General features: G+C 40.6%; 1 protein-coding gene across 1 annotated transcript; it reads left to right on the top strand.

Moving 5' to 3' along the window:
• Window positions 1–13,489: 13,489 nt before the first annotated feature.
• On the top strand, window positions 13,490–15,660 carry LOC132869087 (toll-like receptor 5). The gene is made up of 2 exons (XM_060902439.1): window positions 13,490–15,423; window positions 15,582–15,660. Exons 1-2 carry the CDS (start codon window positions 13,490–13,492, stop codon window positions 15,658–15,660), a joined length of 2,013 nt encoding a protein of 670 aa, XP_060758422.1.
• The last annotated feature ends 2,057 nt before the right edge of the window (window positions 15,661–17,717 follow it).

Genomic DNA, 17,717 nt, shown 5'->3' with positions numbered 1-17,717 from the left:
TATTGAAAAATGTTATTGATGGAATATCCATTCACTGTATATGTATATATACATACTGTATATGTAATTTGTCATTTCTAACCAGTACATTTCCAAACAGAATGAAAACAGCAAAAGTCATTCCTCTGTACAAATCTGGGAGCAAACACCACTTCACAAACTACAGACCTGTCTCACTACTTCCGCAATTCTCCAAAATTCTCGAAAAACTTTTCAATAACCGATTGGATAAATTCACTGACAAACATAAACTACTTAGTGACAGTCAGTATGGATTTAGAGCATATAGATCAACATCACTGGCTTTAATAGAATTAATTGAAGAAATCACCAATTCCATAGAGCAGAAAAAACATGCAGTTGGAATATTCATTGAGTTAAAGAAAGCATTTGATACAATAAATCACAACATATTAATAGAAAGAAACTGGAACGATATGGCATCAGGGGTATAGTTTTAAACTGGGTTAAAAGCTACTTAAGTAACAGGAGACAGTTTGTGAATCTGGGAGATTGTTCTTCCTCATGTTTGGGCATAACTTGTGGTGGTCCCCAGGGGTCAGTGTTAGGACCAAAGTTTTTAATACTATACTGTATATCAACGACATATGTAGTGTATCTACAGTAATGAAGCTTGTCTCGTTTGCTGACGATACAAATATCCTCTTTTCTGGTGATAATTTAATGGAACTATTGCAGGAGATCACAACAGAAATAAGGAAATTAATAATATGGTTCAACAGTAACAAATTATCATTAAACTTGAACAAATCCAAAGTAATATTATTTGGTAACAACAAAACAAACACACAAATAAATATTCAAATAGATGGGGTTATTATAGAAAGAGTTAAGGAAATCTAATTTCTTGGAACAACTATTGATGAAAAACTCAGCTGGAAACCAGATATAAAAAACATACAATCCAAAGTATCAAGAAGTATTGCAATATTAAACAAAGTCAAACAGTTTCTAGATCACAATTCACTCCGGATTCTTTACTGTTCCCTGGTTTCACCTTATTTAAGTTACTGTGCAGAGGTATGGGGCAATAATTACAAAAATACAATACATTCATTATTCATTCTCCATAAAAGAGCAAAAAGGATTATACACAAGGCTGGTTATCAGGATCATACAAATATATTATTCTTACAGTCAGAAATACTGAAATTTGCAGATCTAGTGGACTATCAAACGGCACAAATATTATTCAAAGCAAATAATAATCAACTACCACATAATATTCAAAAACTGTTCACTGAAAGAGAAGGGAGTTATAATTTAAGGGGTTTATTTAAATAAAAAAATTATAGGGTGCGCACAACCAAGAAAAGTTTTTGTATTTTTGTTTGTGGGGTGAAGCAGTGGAACAGTTTAAATGAGGAGCTCAAGGGATGTCCAGACATGAAGCGGTTTAAAAAGACGTACAAAAATTAGATTTTCACAAGGTATAAGGATAAAGGGGATTAATCATAACTGGCTGTTTACTGTGTATTTTTTTTATTTTGTTCTTTTTTGAGTCATCGTCTATTTGTTTTGTTTTTATCTTGTTCTTCTCCATTGTGAGTGTGGTATTAGTAGTAAACTTATGTGTAGATATATGGATATACATATAATTAATTATATGATATAGTCGGGTGGCACGGTGGTGTAGTGGTTAGCGCTGTCGCCTCACAGCAAGAAGGTCCGGGTTCGAGCCCCGTGGCCGGCGAGGGTCTTTCTGTGTGGAGTTTGCATGTTCTCCCCGTGTCTGCGTGGGTTTCCTCCAGGTGCTCCGGTTTCCCCCACAGTCCAAAGACATGCAGGTTAGGTTAACTGGTGACTCTAAATTGAGCGTAGGTGTGAATGTGAGTGTGAATGGTTGTCTGTGTCTATGTGTCAGCCCTGTGATGACCTGGCGACTTGTCCAGGGTGTACCCCACCTTTCACCCGTAGTCAGCTGGGATAGGCTCCAGCTTGCCTGCGACCCTGTAGAACAGGATAAAGCGGCTAGAGATAATGAGATGAGATATGATATAGTCATAGAGAATTGATATCTGAATAGTTGAAGTAATAAGTAATATGCAGTGTATGTATGTATGTGTATATGTATATATATATATATATATATGTGTGTGTGTGTGTGTGTGTGTGTATAAGGAAGCTAGATAATCAATTTATATTGACTAAAGAAGAGGGGTGGGATTAAATAAGTTTTTACTTCAGCCCACTCCTTTTCGGACATGTAAACTCAAAACTGCTTAGTGCGTCCTTGTTTGTATTTTTGTTTTGTTTTCTTTTGTTTTGATTTTGATATTATATTATTATTACCTATATTATTTATGGTTTATTTTCTAATTTAATGGCTTTTTACATATTCTTGTGCAAATGCTGTTTTGCTTTTCTTGTTTTCTGCTTATTTATTCATTGTTTGTTTACATGTTCGAAATAAACTATCATCATCATCATCATCATCATCATCATGGTCATCTTCCCTCAGGAAGGATGAACAATGAACAACAGCATAGTAAATATCAGTATGTTGGAACAACGTACAAACAACACAAAACTTCGAACTATTTAAAGGGGTACCAAATATAATATATACAGTTGCTGATGTGACAAAGTAACGTATTCTTAAGTATTCTATCAAATTTATATACTAGAAAACAACGAAATATCTTGGTAATTGTAAATATAATAGTCGGTACGCTAAACGGCACAAGAGTCACCATTTTTAAAAGACCGTGACGTCAGCCCTACCCACTGCACTAGGAGAGAAGCGTGTAATCATGGCGTCGGGCGCATCAAGTGAAAGCGACAGCTCTGTCGAAGCATACGAAGAGATCCTGCAAGACACACTGCAAGCAGGCTATGGCTTAGAAGGGTACCAGTTTGAACCTAGGAGAGGTACTCTTGACTCCGGTGATGACGAAAGAAGAGAAGAAAGCTCGAACTCGCTTGGTGTTTTTCAGCGGAAACGAGTGAAAAGACACGTCTGGAGGATCGTTATGCTTTCCATCGGTCCTGTTATTACACCCGAAAGCAACACACTGTGGCATTGTGTAGCCGATCACTTACAATTCATCCTACTTTCCGATTCACACGTGCTATTCCCAACCTCAATGAGCCAACACAACTGGGCACATACATACGTCATGAGTGTTACGCAGAGAAAATGAACGTGCATTCTGACTGGATAAAATTAATATCATGGCAGGCTGTTCAAACTACGGAAATAGTTTGCTCGAGCTACTTTCAAAACACTATAACTTTCCAACCTTAGAACAAAAAACTTTTGTAAGTCTTGAATAAGGTTCATTAATGTGTGTTTTATTGTTATATTTACTCTATATATTGCCCTCTGTTCCCCTTTAAAGCTGTAGAATTGGTTGAGGAGGGAAATGTAGAGTGGAGGAAGTCAACTATTTACTTTGTGATCAATATAGATGACTTGCAACCACGTGATCAAAATGCGCTACATCATGAGCATCAGCCATGATGGTGGATAAACAAAGCAATTAGGATGGCAGCTGCTGAAAGCGTGTCTGTAAACAGTGCTGAATTTTCTCAGTATTACCATGATTTGAACAGTCAAGTGAAGATTCGATACAAAGAAAAGATAGATATGTGTGGTTTTGATTCCATCCATCCATTATCTGTAGCTGCTTATCCTGTTCTACAGGGTCGCAGGCAAGCTGGAGCCTATCCCAGCTGACTACGGGCGAAAGGCGGGGTACACCCTGGACAAGTTGCCTGGTCATCACAGGGCCGACACAGAGACAAACAACCATTCACACTCACATTCACACCTACGCTCAATTCAGAGCCACCAGTTAGCCTAACTTGCATGTCTTTGGACTGTAGGGGAAACCGGAGCACCCGGAGGAAACCCATGCAGACATGGGGAGAACATGCAAACTCCACACAGGAAGGCCATCACTGGCCGCTGGGCTCGAACCCAGGACCTTCTTGCTGTGAGGCGACAGTGCTAACCACTACACCACTGTGCTGCCCCTGATTTTGACTCATTTAAAAAAGTCAGACTTTTCTGAAGATAAGACCGACCATTGAGTACCCAGATATCGCTTTCTATCTGGTTTGGCTGCCGAATAATCAAGTTTGACCTTGGATGAAACATAGCCCATTTTCTGAGTGGGTGCCCAGTCTGGATTGTTTCTGTCATATAATTTTGCTAATGTTCCTCAAAGCAAAATGGTAATACACTTGTTAAAATTTTGACAACGACCGAGTGAACCACGACAAGAGAATGCTCATTTTATAGCAAAATTCTAGCAACACAAAATAAAATTCTCCTATGATGTTATCGAGAAACCTTTTGAATCTCACCTGAGATAAAATGATTACTGCAAACATGAGCTATTTTGGGTTTAGCCTCTGTTAGATCAGCCCTGCGGATGTTGTTCAGCCGTGCTTATCTCCTCTCCGTACTAAGCCTCAGAGTTTCCTCGCCCTCTTTCCGAATCACGGACGGAATTCTAAAAAATCGGAACGTGCCACGGTCACGAGTACTGTTGTGACCACGACCATATACAGCACAAAGAGATGGCAGAGCTAAAAGAATACTTAAAGCAGTGGAAAAAACAAAGAGAGTTGCACACGTGTGACTATGTTTTGTATGGAATGTCGCTTGACCCCGCATTTGTATATCCACCAACATAGCCAACATCCGGGTTTCTATTTTGCTTTGACATCACTTGCAAGTCAAGGATATGCAATCAACCTGTGTAAGTCTATGACATTACATTACAGGCATTTAGCAGATGCTCTTATCCAGACTGATGTGCAGCGTACCCAGAGCAGCCTGGGGAGCAGTTGGGAGTTAGATGCCTTGCTCAAGGGCACCTCAGCCATCCCTGCTGATCCAAGGAATTGAACCGGCAACCTTTTGGTCCCAAAGCTGCTGCTTCTCTAACCATAAGGCCATGGCTATGAGACGTTTTGCCATAATTCAGACATGAGGAAAAGTTTTGTACATTGTAGTCTCATCTGCAAATTTTATAAATACCCCTTTTTAAACTTTTTAAATCCTCCTGGGCTTTTTAGTGATGTGATTTTATACAGAAATGAAAGTAGCCAACAGACAAAGTCATGATAAAATGGCCTCCATTACTGGAGCTGTAGATTTTGGTTTTCTTTTTGTTGTGCACTGCTTCCAGCATCAAACATGTGAAGTGTTAGAGAGGGTGCTGAGGTCAAACTAAACTTACATGTTACACACATAAAACTGTTCTTTTTTTAATAAAGAAACAAGCAAGAAAGTCATTAAGAAGACAGTGATTGATGTAATTAAGTCAACTTGAAAAACTGATTTCTTTCAAAAGATAAATTAAGCCACATGATATCCGTAATAAAATATTCCACAATTACAGAGCCCCTCTCTTTTGGCTATGCAGTCACGCTTCAACCTGAGAGTCAGTGTTATGTTCTGCTCGGACATGAAAAGCAAAAGTTTGATGCAATTCTCTACTCGGCCAATCCCTCAACAGCAACACAATGCATCAAATCATGCAGATACAAATCAAGAGCTTCAGTTAATGTTCACAGTGTTCAAACATCAGAATGGGAAAATTTGTGATCGCAAAGTGTGACTTTCTTTCACTGTGGTATGGGTGTTGGTTTGAGCCAGATGGACTGGTTTGTGTATTTCAGAAACTGCTGATCTCCTGGGGTTTTCACACAACAGTCTCTAGAGTTTACACAGAATGGTGCGAAAAACAAAAAATACTGAGCAGTGAGTGAGCGAGCGACAGTTCTGTGGGTGGAAACAAATGCCTTGTCAATAAGAGAGGTCAGAGGAGAATGGACAAATTTGTTCGAGATTTTTTTTGTCAGGAAGGATATAGCAAGGGCGGCACGGTGGTGTAGTGGTTAGCGCTGTCGCCTCACAGCAAGAAGGTCTGGGTTCGAGCCCCGGGGCCGGCGAGGGCCTTTCTGTGCGGAGTTTGCATGTTCTCCCCATGTCCGCGTGAGTTTCCTCCGGGTGCTCCGGTTTCCCCCACAGTCCAAAGACATGCAGGTTAGGTTAACTGGTGACTCTAAATTGAGCGTAGGTGTGAATGTGAGTGTGAATGGTTGTCTGTGTCTATGTGTCAGCCCTGTGATGACCTGGCGACTTGTCCAGGGTGTACCCCGCCTTTCACCCGTAGTCAGCTGGGATAGGCTCCAGCTTGCCTGCGACCCTGTAGAAGGATAAAGCGGCTAGAGATAATGAGATGAGATGAGATGAGATGAGATGAGATGAGATGAGATGAGGATATAGCAACTCACATAATCACTCTTTACAACCATAGTGAGCAGAAAAGCATCTCAGCATGCAACAGCAGAAGACCACATTGGGTTCCACTCCGAACAGGAATCTTAGAATCAAGAACGAGTTCCTATTAAAGTGGACACTAGGTCTACTGAAGAGCTACAGATCAAGGACTTTCAGAGGCTGTTGTACAACATGTACCGTTCTGGTTTAGGACATTGCAAATATTCCTGTGTGTTGTGTCATGCAACATGAACTACAGCTATTACTAAGGTTTAAGTATTACAGTATTAAGTAATACCCAGTGCTATCTTGTTCAACAGTGAATAAAACACACAAAGGTTAAACACTTTAATGCAGTATGTGGCAAGTGCTTATATGCTAATATCTAGAAACAACCCTAATCAATTGACAGATAAATGAAAATGAATCTGGAAGCACAGATATGGCAGAAACAATATCATTAATGTTGGGACGCTTACTGCAGAGGGGAACCGTCAGGGCTTTCTAGTCCTTCAGAGAAGCCCAAAACATATGTATCAGGATTTCCAATGTTATATTTAATTTTTCATTATTTAATTTCTTTCATAATTTCATTCTAATTATTCTCTTCTAATTCGGCCTCATTTTCTATCAAATTTGCTTCAGAAATGAAAGGATTACTGTCCTGAAAATCAGCATTTTAAATGTTATATTTAATTTCTTTCATAATTTCATTATAATTATTCTCTTCTAATTCAGCCTAGATGAAAGGGTTACTGTCCTGCAGAGATGGGACCAAGTCACACATGTGCAAGTCTCAAGTAAGTCTCAAGTCTTAACCTTCAAGTCCCAAGTAAGTCCCAAGTCTTTTTTGTCTTGGTCAAGTCAAGTCAAGTCAAGTCAAGTCCTATAATAAGTCAAGTCAAGTCACCTTAGGCGTATTGGCGTAATTTTAGCAGCAGAATATGAATTTAATACATTGAAAAGGCAATACATAAGTAAATGTCAGTAAACATCCCTGGCACATGTGCCCAACCTGTTAAATATTTGCATTTTAAATACTCATGTTCTGTAAAATACATCATGGAATAAAACAAAACAGTAATAATGTCACAGAGTTATTTATTGATGGCAAAATTGATTGCAAGATTGAAAGCCAACTAAGTTTCTCACATTGTCATCAGCCAACAAGAAAAATAAACAGAGAATTGGCATTCTGTTATGTGCGTAGTTAATTCTGTTATATGCGTAGTTAAAAGAGGGTAGGACGACACCTTGGGTTAACAGGGGCATGAGCTCCTCCAATCTCTAATCACGTCAGATGAGATGATTATTATTAATAAGATACACGTGGAGAAACCTGAAGTGACTTCGATGTATGTTTGCGCCAGTAAAAAAAAAAACCCCGAAAGGATAGAGAAATGTGTCAGACATAATTTAGGTCTCAAAAAGAAGACCTGTTCGCCCGTGCAAAAGTGACATCATCTTACCCCATATGACAAGCTACAGAGGTGTGTGCAAAAGCGCTCTCTCGCTCTCTCCCTCTCCGAGGCTGCCTCAGCCTGTGCGGTGCGTGGTCATACGACTTTGGCGCGGAAGTCTTGGTTCCCACTATAATAGATTGTTACGAAAATAAATGTTAAATGAAATATGCATCCCGCGCATTCCTTTCCACAGGAACTTTGCTCACAACGTTTCGGTCGTGGCTAACGCACTGTCCTCCTTACCACAATTGCAACGTTTATATAACGTTAATGTGGTATACAGCCGACACAGAGAACGTGCCTGATGGACAGGGCGGTGACAATGCAACGGCAGTGCAATCAAAATTACTGAAGTATGTGCATATTACATTTTATTTTCACAATAAAAACACGATGGAAATAACACTCAAGTCACTCAAGTCATCGTGTGTCAAGTCAAGTCAAGTCCCGAGTCTTAAACTTCCAAGTCCGAGTCAAGTCTCAAGTATTTTCATGTTTTGTCAAGTCAAGTCACAAGTCATGAAAACAGTGACTAGAGTCGACTCAAGTCCAAGTCCCCACCTCTGCTGTCCTGAAAACATTAAAATCGAGTTATCTAATGAGATTGTTTTGTTTGTTGTCTCTAGGCTGAGAAGAGTTTAGAGCTGCTCACTCATTGGTTAGGACTTCATTGTCGGGACAGAAGGCCATGGCAGTGTATGTTTATTTAGGAAGTGACAGATGAATTAATTAACCAATCAGATTTTGATTTAGAGTGGGAGGGACCAAAAATGTATCGCCCTCGGCCTTCTCAAAGGCCAACGCGAGCTTAACTACGAGTTGGCACCGTCACCGTGGCAGTTAACTCACCTTCCAGCTGGTGTAGCGTTCATCAGTAGTGTTAGCGAATGCTAATAAAGCGGTCAAGCCAGTGCTATTGAGAGCAAGTAGCACAGGCTAACGACCGAGAAACTAAGATTTCTGTCTTCAGACTCTTCTTTCACGCTGCACGCTCGCTACAGGATTTTTCACTCAGACTCATGTATTCATTTCCCTCTGTAATTTACTGAGTTACTTTTAAAATTAACATCGACAGCTACACACAACGGAGCGACCTGGCAGCCTGTCACTAATCCCTTACAAAATCCTTTGTCCTGTTGCTTTTTTGGTGTCTGGCTAAATTTTGGCTGAGTTCAAGTCCCAGCTCTAATAGTAACAGTTCTCCACTGCATTTTATGAAATGCAATGCTAAGTATTTTGTTAATTAGAACATAAAGTAAGAATTCATGGAACAGTTTCAGTTATAGTTAGGCAAAAATGAACAATCATTGGTTAAGATTTTAGAAACTTTGCCTGGTTTAGGGGTGGCACAGTGGTGCAGAGGACTCCAGTGTCACCTCACAGTAAGAAGGTTCTGTGTTCAAACCTCACAGCCAACTTGGGTCTTTCAGTGTCGAGTTTGCATGTTCTCCTCATGCCTGTATGGGTTTCCTCTGAGTACTCCGGTTTCCTCCCACAGTCCAAAGACATGTAGATCATGCTTAGATCAACTGGTTACTCTAAATTGCCCATAAGTGTGAACATGAGTGTGAATGGTTGTTCTTCTTTGTAATAGCCTTGTGGTAGATCGGCCTCTCGCTCCAGCTTCCCCTGCAACCCTGATGGATAAAAATTTCAAATCATTCGAGAGCTGAAAGTGTTGAGTCTTCTCATCGAGCTGATTCAAATGAAATGACTCACGGAAAACACTTGAAGTACCTTTCATTACTGTAATTTGTCTTGCTGGTGATATTACATCATCGCTGCTCAGTGATAGAAAACTAGCCAACACCTTCAGACCAGTCAGATTTGAGAATTCGACATAAAATAAATGAAACAAGTAGAATACAAAATGCCACAACAGCACAAACTTCACATCTCCACCAACAGAACTCTTCTACCGTATGTGTCCATTCTTGTGTTTTTGCGTCACTGACTTTTCTTCTTTGGATTTGACCCTAAAACATCAGGTGATTATGAAACCAGTGTAAACATGTCCTGCAGGACATGAGGAAAAACCGAGAAAAACAACACGTATACACGTCCCCAAATGGAATTACCAGGATTACATTTGGAATGACTATTTATTAAGACTCAGCAGGAATGCTTTCCCAAAACCCTTCTGAGGAGAGCAAGATTCTCCAGGACATTTTCTACTTGTCTGGAGGAAAATTTGGTAAGAAATAGAATGTCTTTTTTTTTAACCAGTCTTAATATTATTTCTCATAATAATTATTGTGCTTGTGCTTGTAGTCCATGCAGCTGTTCATGTACAGTTTAGATTATGTGCCTGAAGTAGCAGAATATACATAGCATGAATATTGATATTCATCGTTAAAAAACATGAAAATAGTACTGATATAAATCATGTCATGTACGCTTCAATCCCCCTCTCCCAAAAAAGTTGAGGATGCAGGAGGTTTTTACCTTCATGCAGTCTCAATGTTATTTTATTTAGTGAACTTTTCAATCCCTCACACTGACAGGATAATGTTAGAGAGACACACAGATAAAGAGACATGTCTACATTTGATTGAGCCAAACAGGAGTGAGTACTTTTCCACTTAGGCTACATCCACACGACAATGGCAACGAGATGTTATTTAAAAAAATATCGCGTCCAGATGGGCAACGATCAGTAAAATATCAGGTCCATATGGCAACGCAACGCTTGCTGAAAACGATGCAATACACATGCCACACCTCTAGGGGCGCTGTAAGACGGTCCCTTCGGAGACACCAGAACAATAGAAGAAGTAAGGACGCATGCACATAAACTATTATGCATGAGACTTCATATTAGCCACAAAGTCAGAAAAATCTGTTCGTAAAATTACATTATAATGACCAAATACGGGGTGGCACGGTGGTGTAGTGGTTAGCGCTGTCGCCTCACAGCAAGAAGGTCCTGGGTTCGAGCCCTGTGGCCGGCGAGGGCCTTTCTGTGTGGAGTTTGCATGTTCTCCCCGTGTCCGCATGGGTTTCCTCCGGGTGCTCCAGTTTCCCCCACAGTCCAAAGACATGCAGGTTAGGTTAACTGGTGACTCTAAATTAACCGTAGGTGTGAATGTGAGTGTGAATGGTTGTCTGTGTCTATGTGTCAACCCTGTGATGACCTGGCGACTTGTCCAGGGTGTACCCCGCCTTTCGCCCGTAGTCAGCTGGGATAGGCTCCAGCTTGTCTGCGACCCTGTAGAAGGATAAAAGCGGCTAGAGATAATGAGATGAGATGAGATGACCAAATACAATGAAAAGTATTTTTCCAGTCTCACCTGTGAAAGGTAATCCCATGTGATCTCGTTTGGACGGTAAACCTGTTGGTACAGTTAAACGCAGCACATGAATGAGGCATCTTTATTCTCCGCTTTGACCCATCCAATATGGCGGCGAGGATGACGTATGATTCTACGCGGAAGGCGGCGTCTTTAATGGTCCGGAATAAATTGAATGCTACACGTTGATGGATTAATTTGTTCTTCTACGCCCTTTTTGAGGAATGTATTGTAGGACTTAAACCAACATCTGAAGAGGTGAGATCGCTCCTTTTTTTTCCTATTTTTGCTGGCGGGATTGACTCTGCCCTAAGGGCAGAGTCTCTCTCTCTCTCTTACTTTGCACCATTACACAATAAATATTCACAGTGAAAATATTTTGTAAGCGCGTTTCATGAACCAAGTTATAGGATTTGTTGACAACTTGCATCGAGTTCGTTACACTTCTACCCGGCGTGAAGCACTCACAGTCATGTGGTTGTGACGTCATCGTAAACAAATCCGTTCTACTCATCCAGACGACTTCGCAACGGCAACATTGCCAGATCTTTCCACTCTGGAACCCGTTCTCAAAAGATTGCGTTTTGGGGCACCCAAAACACCAGTGCCGTGTGGACGCCAGGCCGAAACGATAAACAATTGTATCGGATTCACCTGAATCCGTTGCCATGTGGACAGGGCCTTAGAGTTGTTGTTAATGGGTAATTAACCTAATACATGTTAAAGTTATTGATCACAGAAATCTAACTAACATTTGTAATGGAAATTTCTAATAAACACTTCAGAACGCTAGCAGTCGTCTTTTCAGTTTATTTATTATAGTAAATCATACAAGGAATAAAAGATAGGAAAGAAAGAAAATTAAAGCAGAACATCACCTCTAGTGATGTGAGAGTACGCGCACGCTCTCTGAGTTGTGTTCTAGTGGCTGCTATCTATTATACTCTAAAGGTATTCGCTTACTGCTTGCATCTTCACGTGATTGGCTCAAGATTTTCTATGAAGCTTTGTTAAAGCGTGCACCTGGCGTGCAGGCGGATGCGTAGTTATGAGAACTCAGGCACCCTGCTTATCACCACTGAGGTCAGGAAAAGGTGGTTACATCATGAGAAGATGCAAGCTAGGACGAACTCAAGCACCCTGCTCATTACCACCAAGGCCACAGAAAAGTGATGACAGCATGTGGAAAAACATCTCTTCTCAGTAACTAAGCCACTTTAGTTCAACATACAGAAACACAGAGAATAATAATGTTCATCTATTAAGTCACTTGAGCTCAACATACAGGAACACAGAGAATAATAATGTTCGTCCATTAAATTTCCCTCACACATTTATAGTGCTTAAAGTGATATACTGGGTACTCAAGCAAAACAGTTAGCCTAATTTTGGTATTTACTGCACTTTATTAGCTCATCCAGCCGACAGGCGATGAGTTTATGTCATCATGTGTTGTCCGTCGTCCATTGTCCGTCCGACATCGTCCACATTTCATGAAAATCGCTTCCTCTCTCTCAATTCACTGATTTTTATTCTTTTTGGCAGGAAGGTAGGTCTGCCTGGGGTGCATATAGCTTTTACCCAAATTTGCATAATTGCAATTAATAATGAAGATATAGAGTAATTAATCAATCCCTAACGAGCAGTTTCCAATTCACTGATTTTTATTCTTTTTGGCATGAAGGTACCTAGGGTGCATATAACTTCTGCCCAGATTTGCTTCATTACAATTATTAATGAAGTTATGGACTAATTAAACTTTAATGAGCAGTTCAACAAAAATTGTTTCTTCTTGGTCAATTCTTCGCTGTTTTGGATTCTTTCTGGTAAATAGGTTGGTATTCCTAGGGTGTACATAGCTTCTATATCTCGTCTCATTATCTGTAGCCGCTTTATCCTGTTCTACAGGGTCGCAGGCAAGCTGGAGCCTATCCCAGCTGACTACGGGTGAAAGGCGGGGTACACCCTGGACAAGTCTCCAGGTCATCACAGGGCTGACACATAGACACAAACAACCATTCACACTCACATTCACACCTACGGTCAATTTAGAGTCACCAGTTAACCTAACCTGCATGTCTTTGGACTGTGGGGGAAACCGGAGCACCCGGAGGAAACCCACGCGGACACGGGGAGAACGTGCAAACTCCGCACAGAAAGGCCCTTGCCGGCCATGGGGCTCGAACCCGGACCTTCTAGCTGTGAGGTGACAGCGCTAACCACTACACCACCGTGCCGCCCTAGCTTCTATATATAGCTTGCATATAGTGTATATAGCTTGCAACATTTATTGTGCAAGGTGGCTCACTTTAGATCGTTCCTTCTGGACTAGACAGGGCCGGAGTGAGCTACGCACTCATTGATGCTCTCGTTCTGGTCTTGGGTGGGATGAGCATTTCACTTTTCATGGAACCTGAAGTGAGTGAATGTTACTCATATCATTTTAATATTCTCTGTTCGTTTGCAGGTGTCTCAGCATGACTGACCGGCCAAGATTTATTCTGCCAATCCTTCAAATTTGGATCTATCTTCTTGTGGCTGACTCAACTTCAAAATGCTTGATTAAAGATGACAAAGCCTTCTGTGCCCTGAGAAACCTGTATGAGGTGCCAGTTTTGCCTCCCTGTATAACTTATTTGGATCTAACCTTAAATTACATCAGTGAAATCCATGAGAAATCCTTCCATGGTTTGGAAGCACTACAAGTCCTTATGATCCAACAGCAGAATAATAGACTTGTCTTGAGGAATAATGCCTTTAGTGGACTCTCCAATCTGACAAAACTAGATCTGGCATACAACAAGAACCTACAAGTGGATCCAGGAGCATTTAATGGCTTATTCAACCTTCAGATACTCAATCTTACAGAATGCAGATTACCTGACTCTATTCTTTCAGGAGACTATCTGAGACCTCTGGTCTCTCTGGAGCAGCTTTTACTACCTGGAAATAATATATATAAAATCCGTCCCGCTTCTTTTTTTGTCAACATGAGCAAATTGCATATTGTAGACATCTCTCATAACTGGATTAAGAGTTTTTGTGAAGAAGATTTACTCCGTTTTCAAGGTAAACACTTCACTCACCTCAAACTGCGTGACATCAAAATGTCTGACATGTCTCCGTATTGGTCTGGATGGAGTAAATGTGGAAACCCGTTCAAGAACATGTCTATGACGGTGCTTGACTTGTCTCTCAATGGCTTCAGCGTTGACATGGCAGTGCTGTTCTTTAAAGCAATCAGAGGAACCAAAGTTCACAATCTGATCCTTAATCAGAGTGGCAGCATGGGAAAGGGAGTTTGGTACTCCAACCTGAAAGACCCAGACAGGAATACATTTATAGACCTGTCTGAGAGTGGTGTTAAAGCTCTGGACCTGTCCAGTGCCAGCATTTTTGCTCTTAAAAATTCGGTATTCTATTATATGCCAAATCTGGAGGAAATCTCATTAGCTGTTAATTCAATCAACCAAATTGAAAGAGATGCTTTTTATGGACTGGACAGTTTAAGAATGCTCAATCTGTCTCATAACCTTTTGGATAAAATTGATTCTGGAACATTTCAGAATTTAAAAAGTCTAGAGACACTGGATTTATCTAATAATAACATAAGGATGCTTATGTCTAAGTCATTTCAAGGACTGCCCAATCTAGCTCAGCTCTTTCTCTCTGAAAATTCATTACAATCTGTCCATACATTCACCCACCTTCCACAACTCAAAAAGCTCTTCTTAGACAATAACAAAATTACATCGTTGTATGGTCTTCCAAGCCAAGCAAGAAACATCACAACTATTGATTTGAGATATAACAGGTTAAGTAATGCTGAGAGCTTCTACACGATATTAGTAGAATTCCCCAATATTGAACAAATATACCTTGGAGGCAACCACTTTTCATGGTGTTCCGTTAATGCTAAATATTCTGTGTCACCTTTAAACAATGTCCAAATTCTTGACCTCCAAATGACCGGCTTGCAAAATCTCTGGTCACAAGGACAGTGTCTCGACATGTTTGACCACCTTCACCAGTTAAAGACACTTTTTCTTCAACAAAACATGATATATTCTCTTCCTAAAGACATTTTCAAGGGACTTACCTCATTAAACACTTTAGACTTATCCTTCAACTCCGTAATCTACATATCTAACAATATATTTCCTAAAAGTCTGAGGATACTCAGGCTTGCTCACAATACTCTTGGTTCTGTTGATCCACAAGCCTTCAGCACGTTGACCATATTAGAGTTATCTGGAAACCAGTTTCTTTGTAATTGTAGCCTGAGAGACCTCCAGAGATGGTTAAATCGTACAGATGTGCGAATGTTTACCCCTGCTCAGGAACTGATGTGCAAGTTTCCCAAACAGCAGCAAGGAAAACCTTTTCTCCAAGCTGCATTGTGCAAGGACCAAAACTATTGAAAAACGTTTATTTTTTTTAAATCAATGATTACTGTTTGAATTTAACCCATCATGTATAAACCTGCTTATAGATATATTCTATGTACTAATCTTATGCTCTGGTGTCACTACTAATGTAATGTAATAGGAATGCTGATATGAACTTGTTGAAGAAAGAAAGAAATGTAACAAAGTTTAAATGTCCTATCAAAACTATAATTCATCCTGTTCATTGTGTGACTTTGTGAGGAATAAAAACACAACAGTACAGTCTGTTTTAGGAAAATAATGAACACTGGGGTGGTGTGATAGCAATGATTGTATCCATGTCCTTGCAGAAAATCTCACCATATCCAGGATTATACTTTAAAACAATGACAACATTGTTAATCTGTTTATTAATCTTAGATTATGTAAACATCTGCTATACAATTACATTTAATGAGATGTTACGATCCATCCATCCATCCATCCATTATCTGTAGCTGCTTATCCTGTACAGGGTTGCAGGCAAGCTGGAGCCTATCCCAGCTGACTATGGGTGAGAGGTGGGGTAAACCTGGACAAGTTGCCAGGTCATCACAGGGCTGACGCATAAAGACAAACAACCATTCACACTCACATTCACATCTACGGTCAATTTAGAGCCACCAGTTAGCCTAACCTGCATGTCTTTGGACTGTGGGGGAAACTGGAGCACCCGGAGGAAACCCACGCGGACACGGGGAGAACATGCAAACTCCACACAGAAAGGCCCCCATCAGCCACTGGGCTTGAACCCAGAACCTTCTTGCTATGAGGTGGCAGTGCTAAACACTACACCACCATGCTGCCCTAATTTTAAGTTAAAATGTCAAAATACATAAAAAATACAAAAAGCCCCACATGGAATGTATGAAAATACATGTGAAGAAACAATTATTATTATTATGGGGTGACACGGTGGTGTAGTGGTTAGTTCTGTCACCTCACAGCAAGAAGGTCCGGGTTTGAGCCCCGTGGCCGGCGAGAGATAATGAGATAAGATAATAATAATAATGGACGACATTAATAACGACATGGACTCAAATGGAATTAAGTCGAAACGATAACACCCTTGACTTATGCTATCGCCTACTATCTAGTGAACGCCATTCCATGATTTGCTGAAAAGCTAAAAGTTGACAAAACCTCAATGGACTCAAACGTTCACAGAACAAGCAAGGGACAAAATGATTTGTACCTTCATGAGCTGCTGATAGGTCTTGTAGTTCCCATTTTTGACCACTAGGTGTAATAAGAGCTCATCTCATCTCATCTCATTATCTCTAGCCGCTTTATCCTTCTACAGGGTCGCAGGCAAGCTGGAGCCTATCCCAGCTGACTACGGGCGAAAGGCGGGGTACACCCTGGACAAGTCGCCAGGTCATTACAGGGCTGACACATAGACACAGACAACCATTCACACTCACATTCACACCTACGCTCAATTTAGAGTCACCAGTTAACCTAACCTGCATGTCTTTGGACTGTGGGGGAAACCGGAGCACCCGGAGGAAACCCACGCGGACACGGGGAGAACATGCAAACTCCGCACAGAAAGGCCCTCACCGGCCACGGGGCTCGAACCCGGACCTTCTTGCTGTGAGGCGACAGCGCTAACCACTACACCATGAGGTGTTTTTTTTTTTTTTAATAATTTGAATTAACCAACTGTACAATAGTAAGTAATACCAAAGATCAAAATAAAAATACAATCTAGAGTATACAAAGCTATGTAAGTAGTAATAGCGCCGTGCTGATGGTAGCCTGTTGCAGCAGCTATCAGTTTGTGTGGAGTTTTTAAGTGTTTTAAGTTGCGTTTTATGTTGCATTTATTGCATTACTCACGTCAGTCTAGTTGCCAAGATATTATGGATACTACAGTGGTGCTTGAAAGTTTGTGAACCCTTTAGAATTTTCTTTATTTCTGGATAAATATGACTGAAAACATCATCAAATTTTCACACAAGTCCTAAAAGTAGATAAAGAGAACCCAGTTAAACAAATGAGACAAAAATATTATACTTGGCCATTTATTTATTGAGGAAAATGATCCAGTATTACATATCTGTGAGTGGCAAAAGTATGTGAACCTTTGCTTGCAGTATCTGGTGTGACCCCCTTGTGCAGCAATAACTGCAACTAAATGTTTCCAGTAACTGCTGATTGGTCCTGCACACCGGCTTGGAGGAATTTTAGCCCGTTCCTCCGTACAGAACAGCTTCAACTCTGGGATGTTGGTGGGTTTCCTCACATGAACTGCTCACTTCAGGTCCTTCCACAA

Source organism: Neoarius graeffei, chromosome 20 (assembly GCF_027579695.1).
Source record: "Neoarius graeffei isolate fNeoGra1 chromosome 20, fNeoGra1.pri, whole genome shotgun sequence".
Lineage (NCBI taxonomy): Eukaryota > Metazoa > Chordata > Actinopteri > Siluriformes > Ariidae > Neoarius > Neoarius graeffei.
This window is presented reverse-complemented; position numbering and strand designations above follow the sequence as displayed.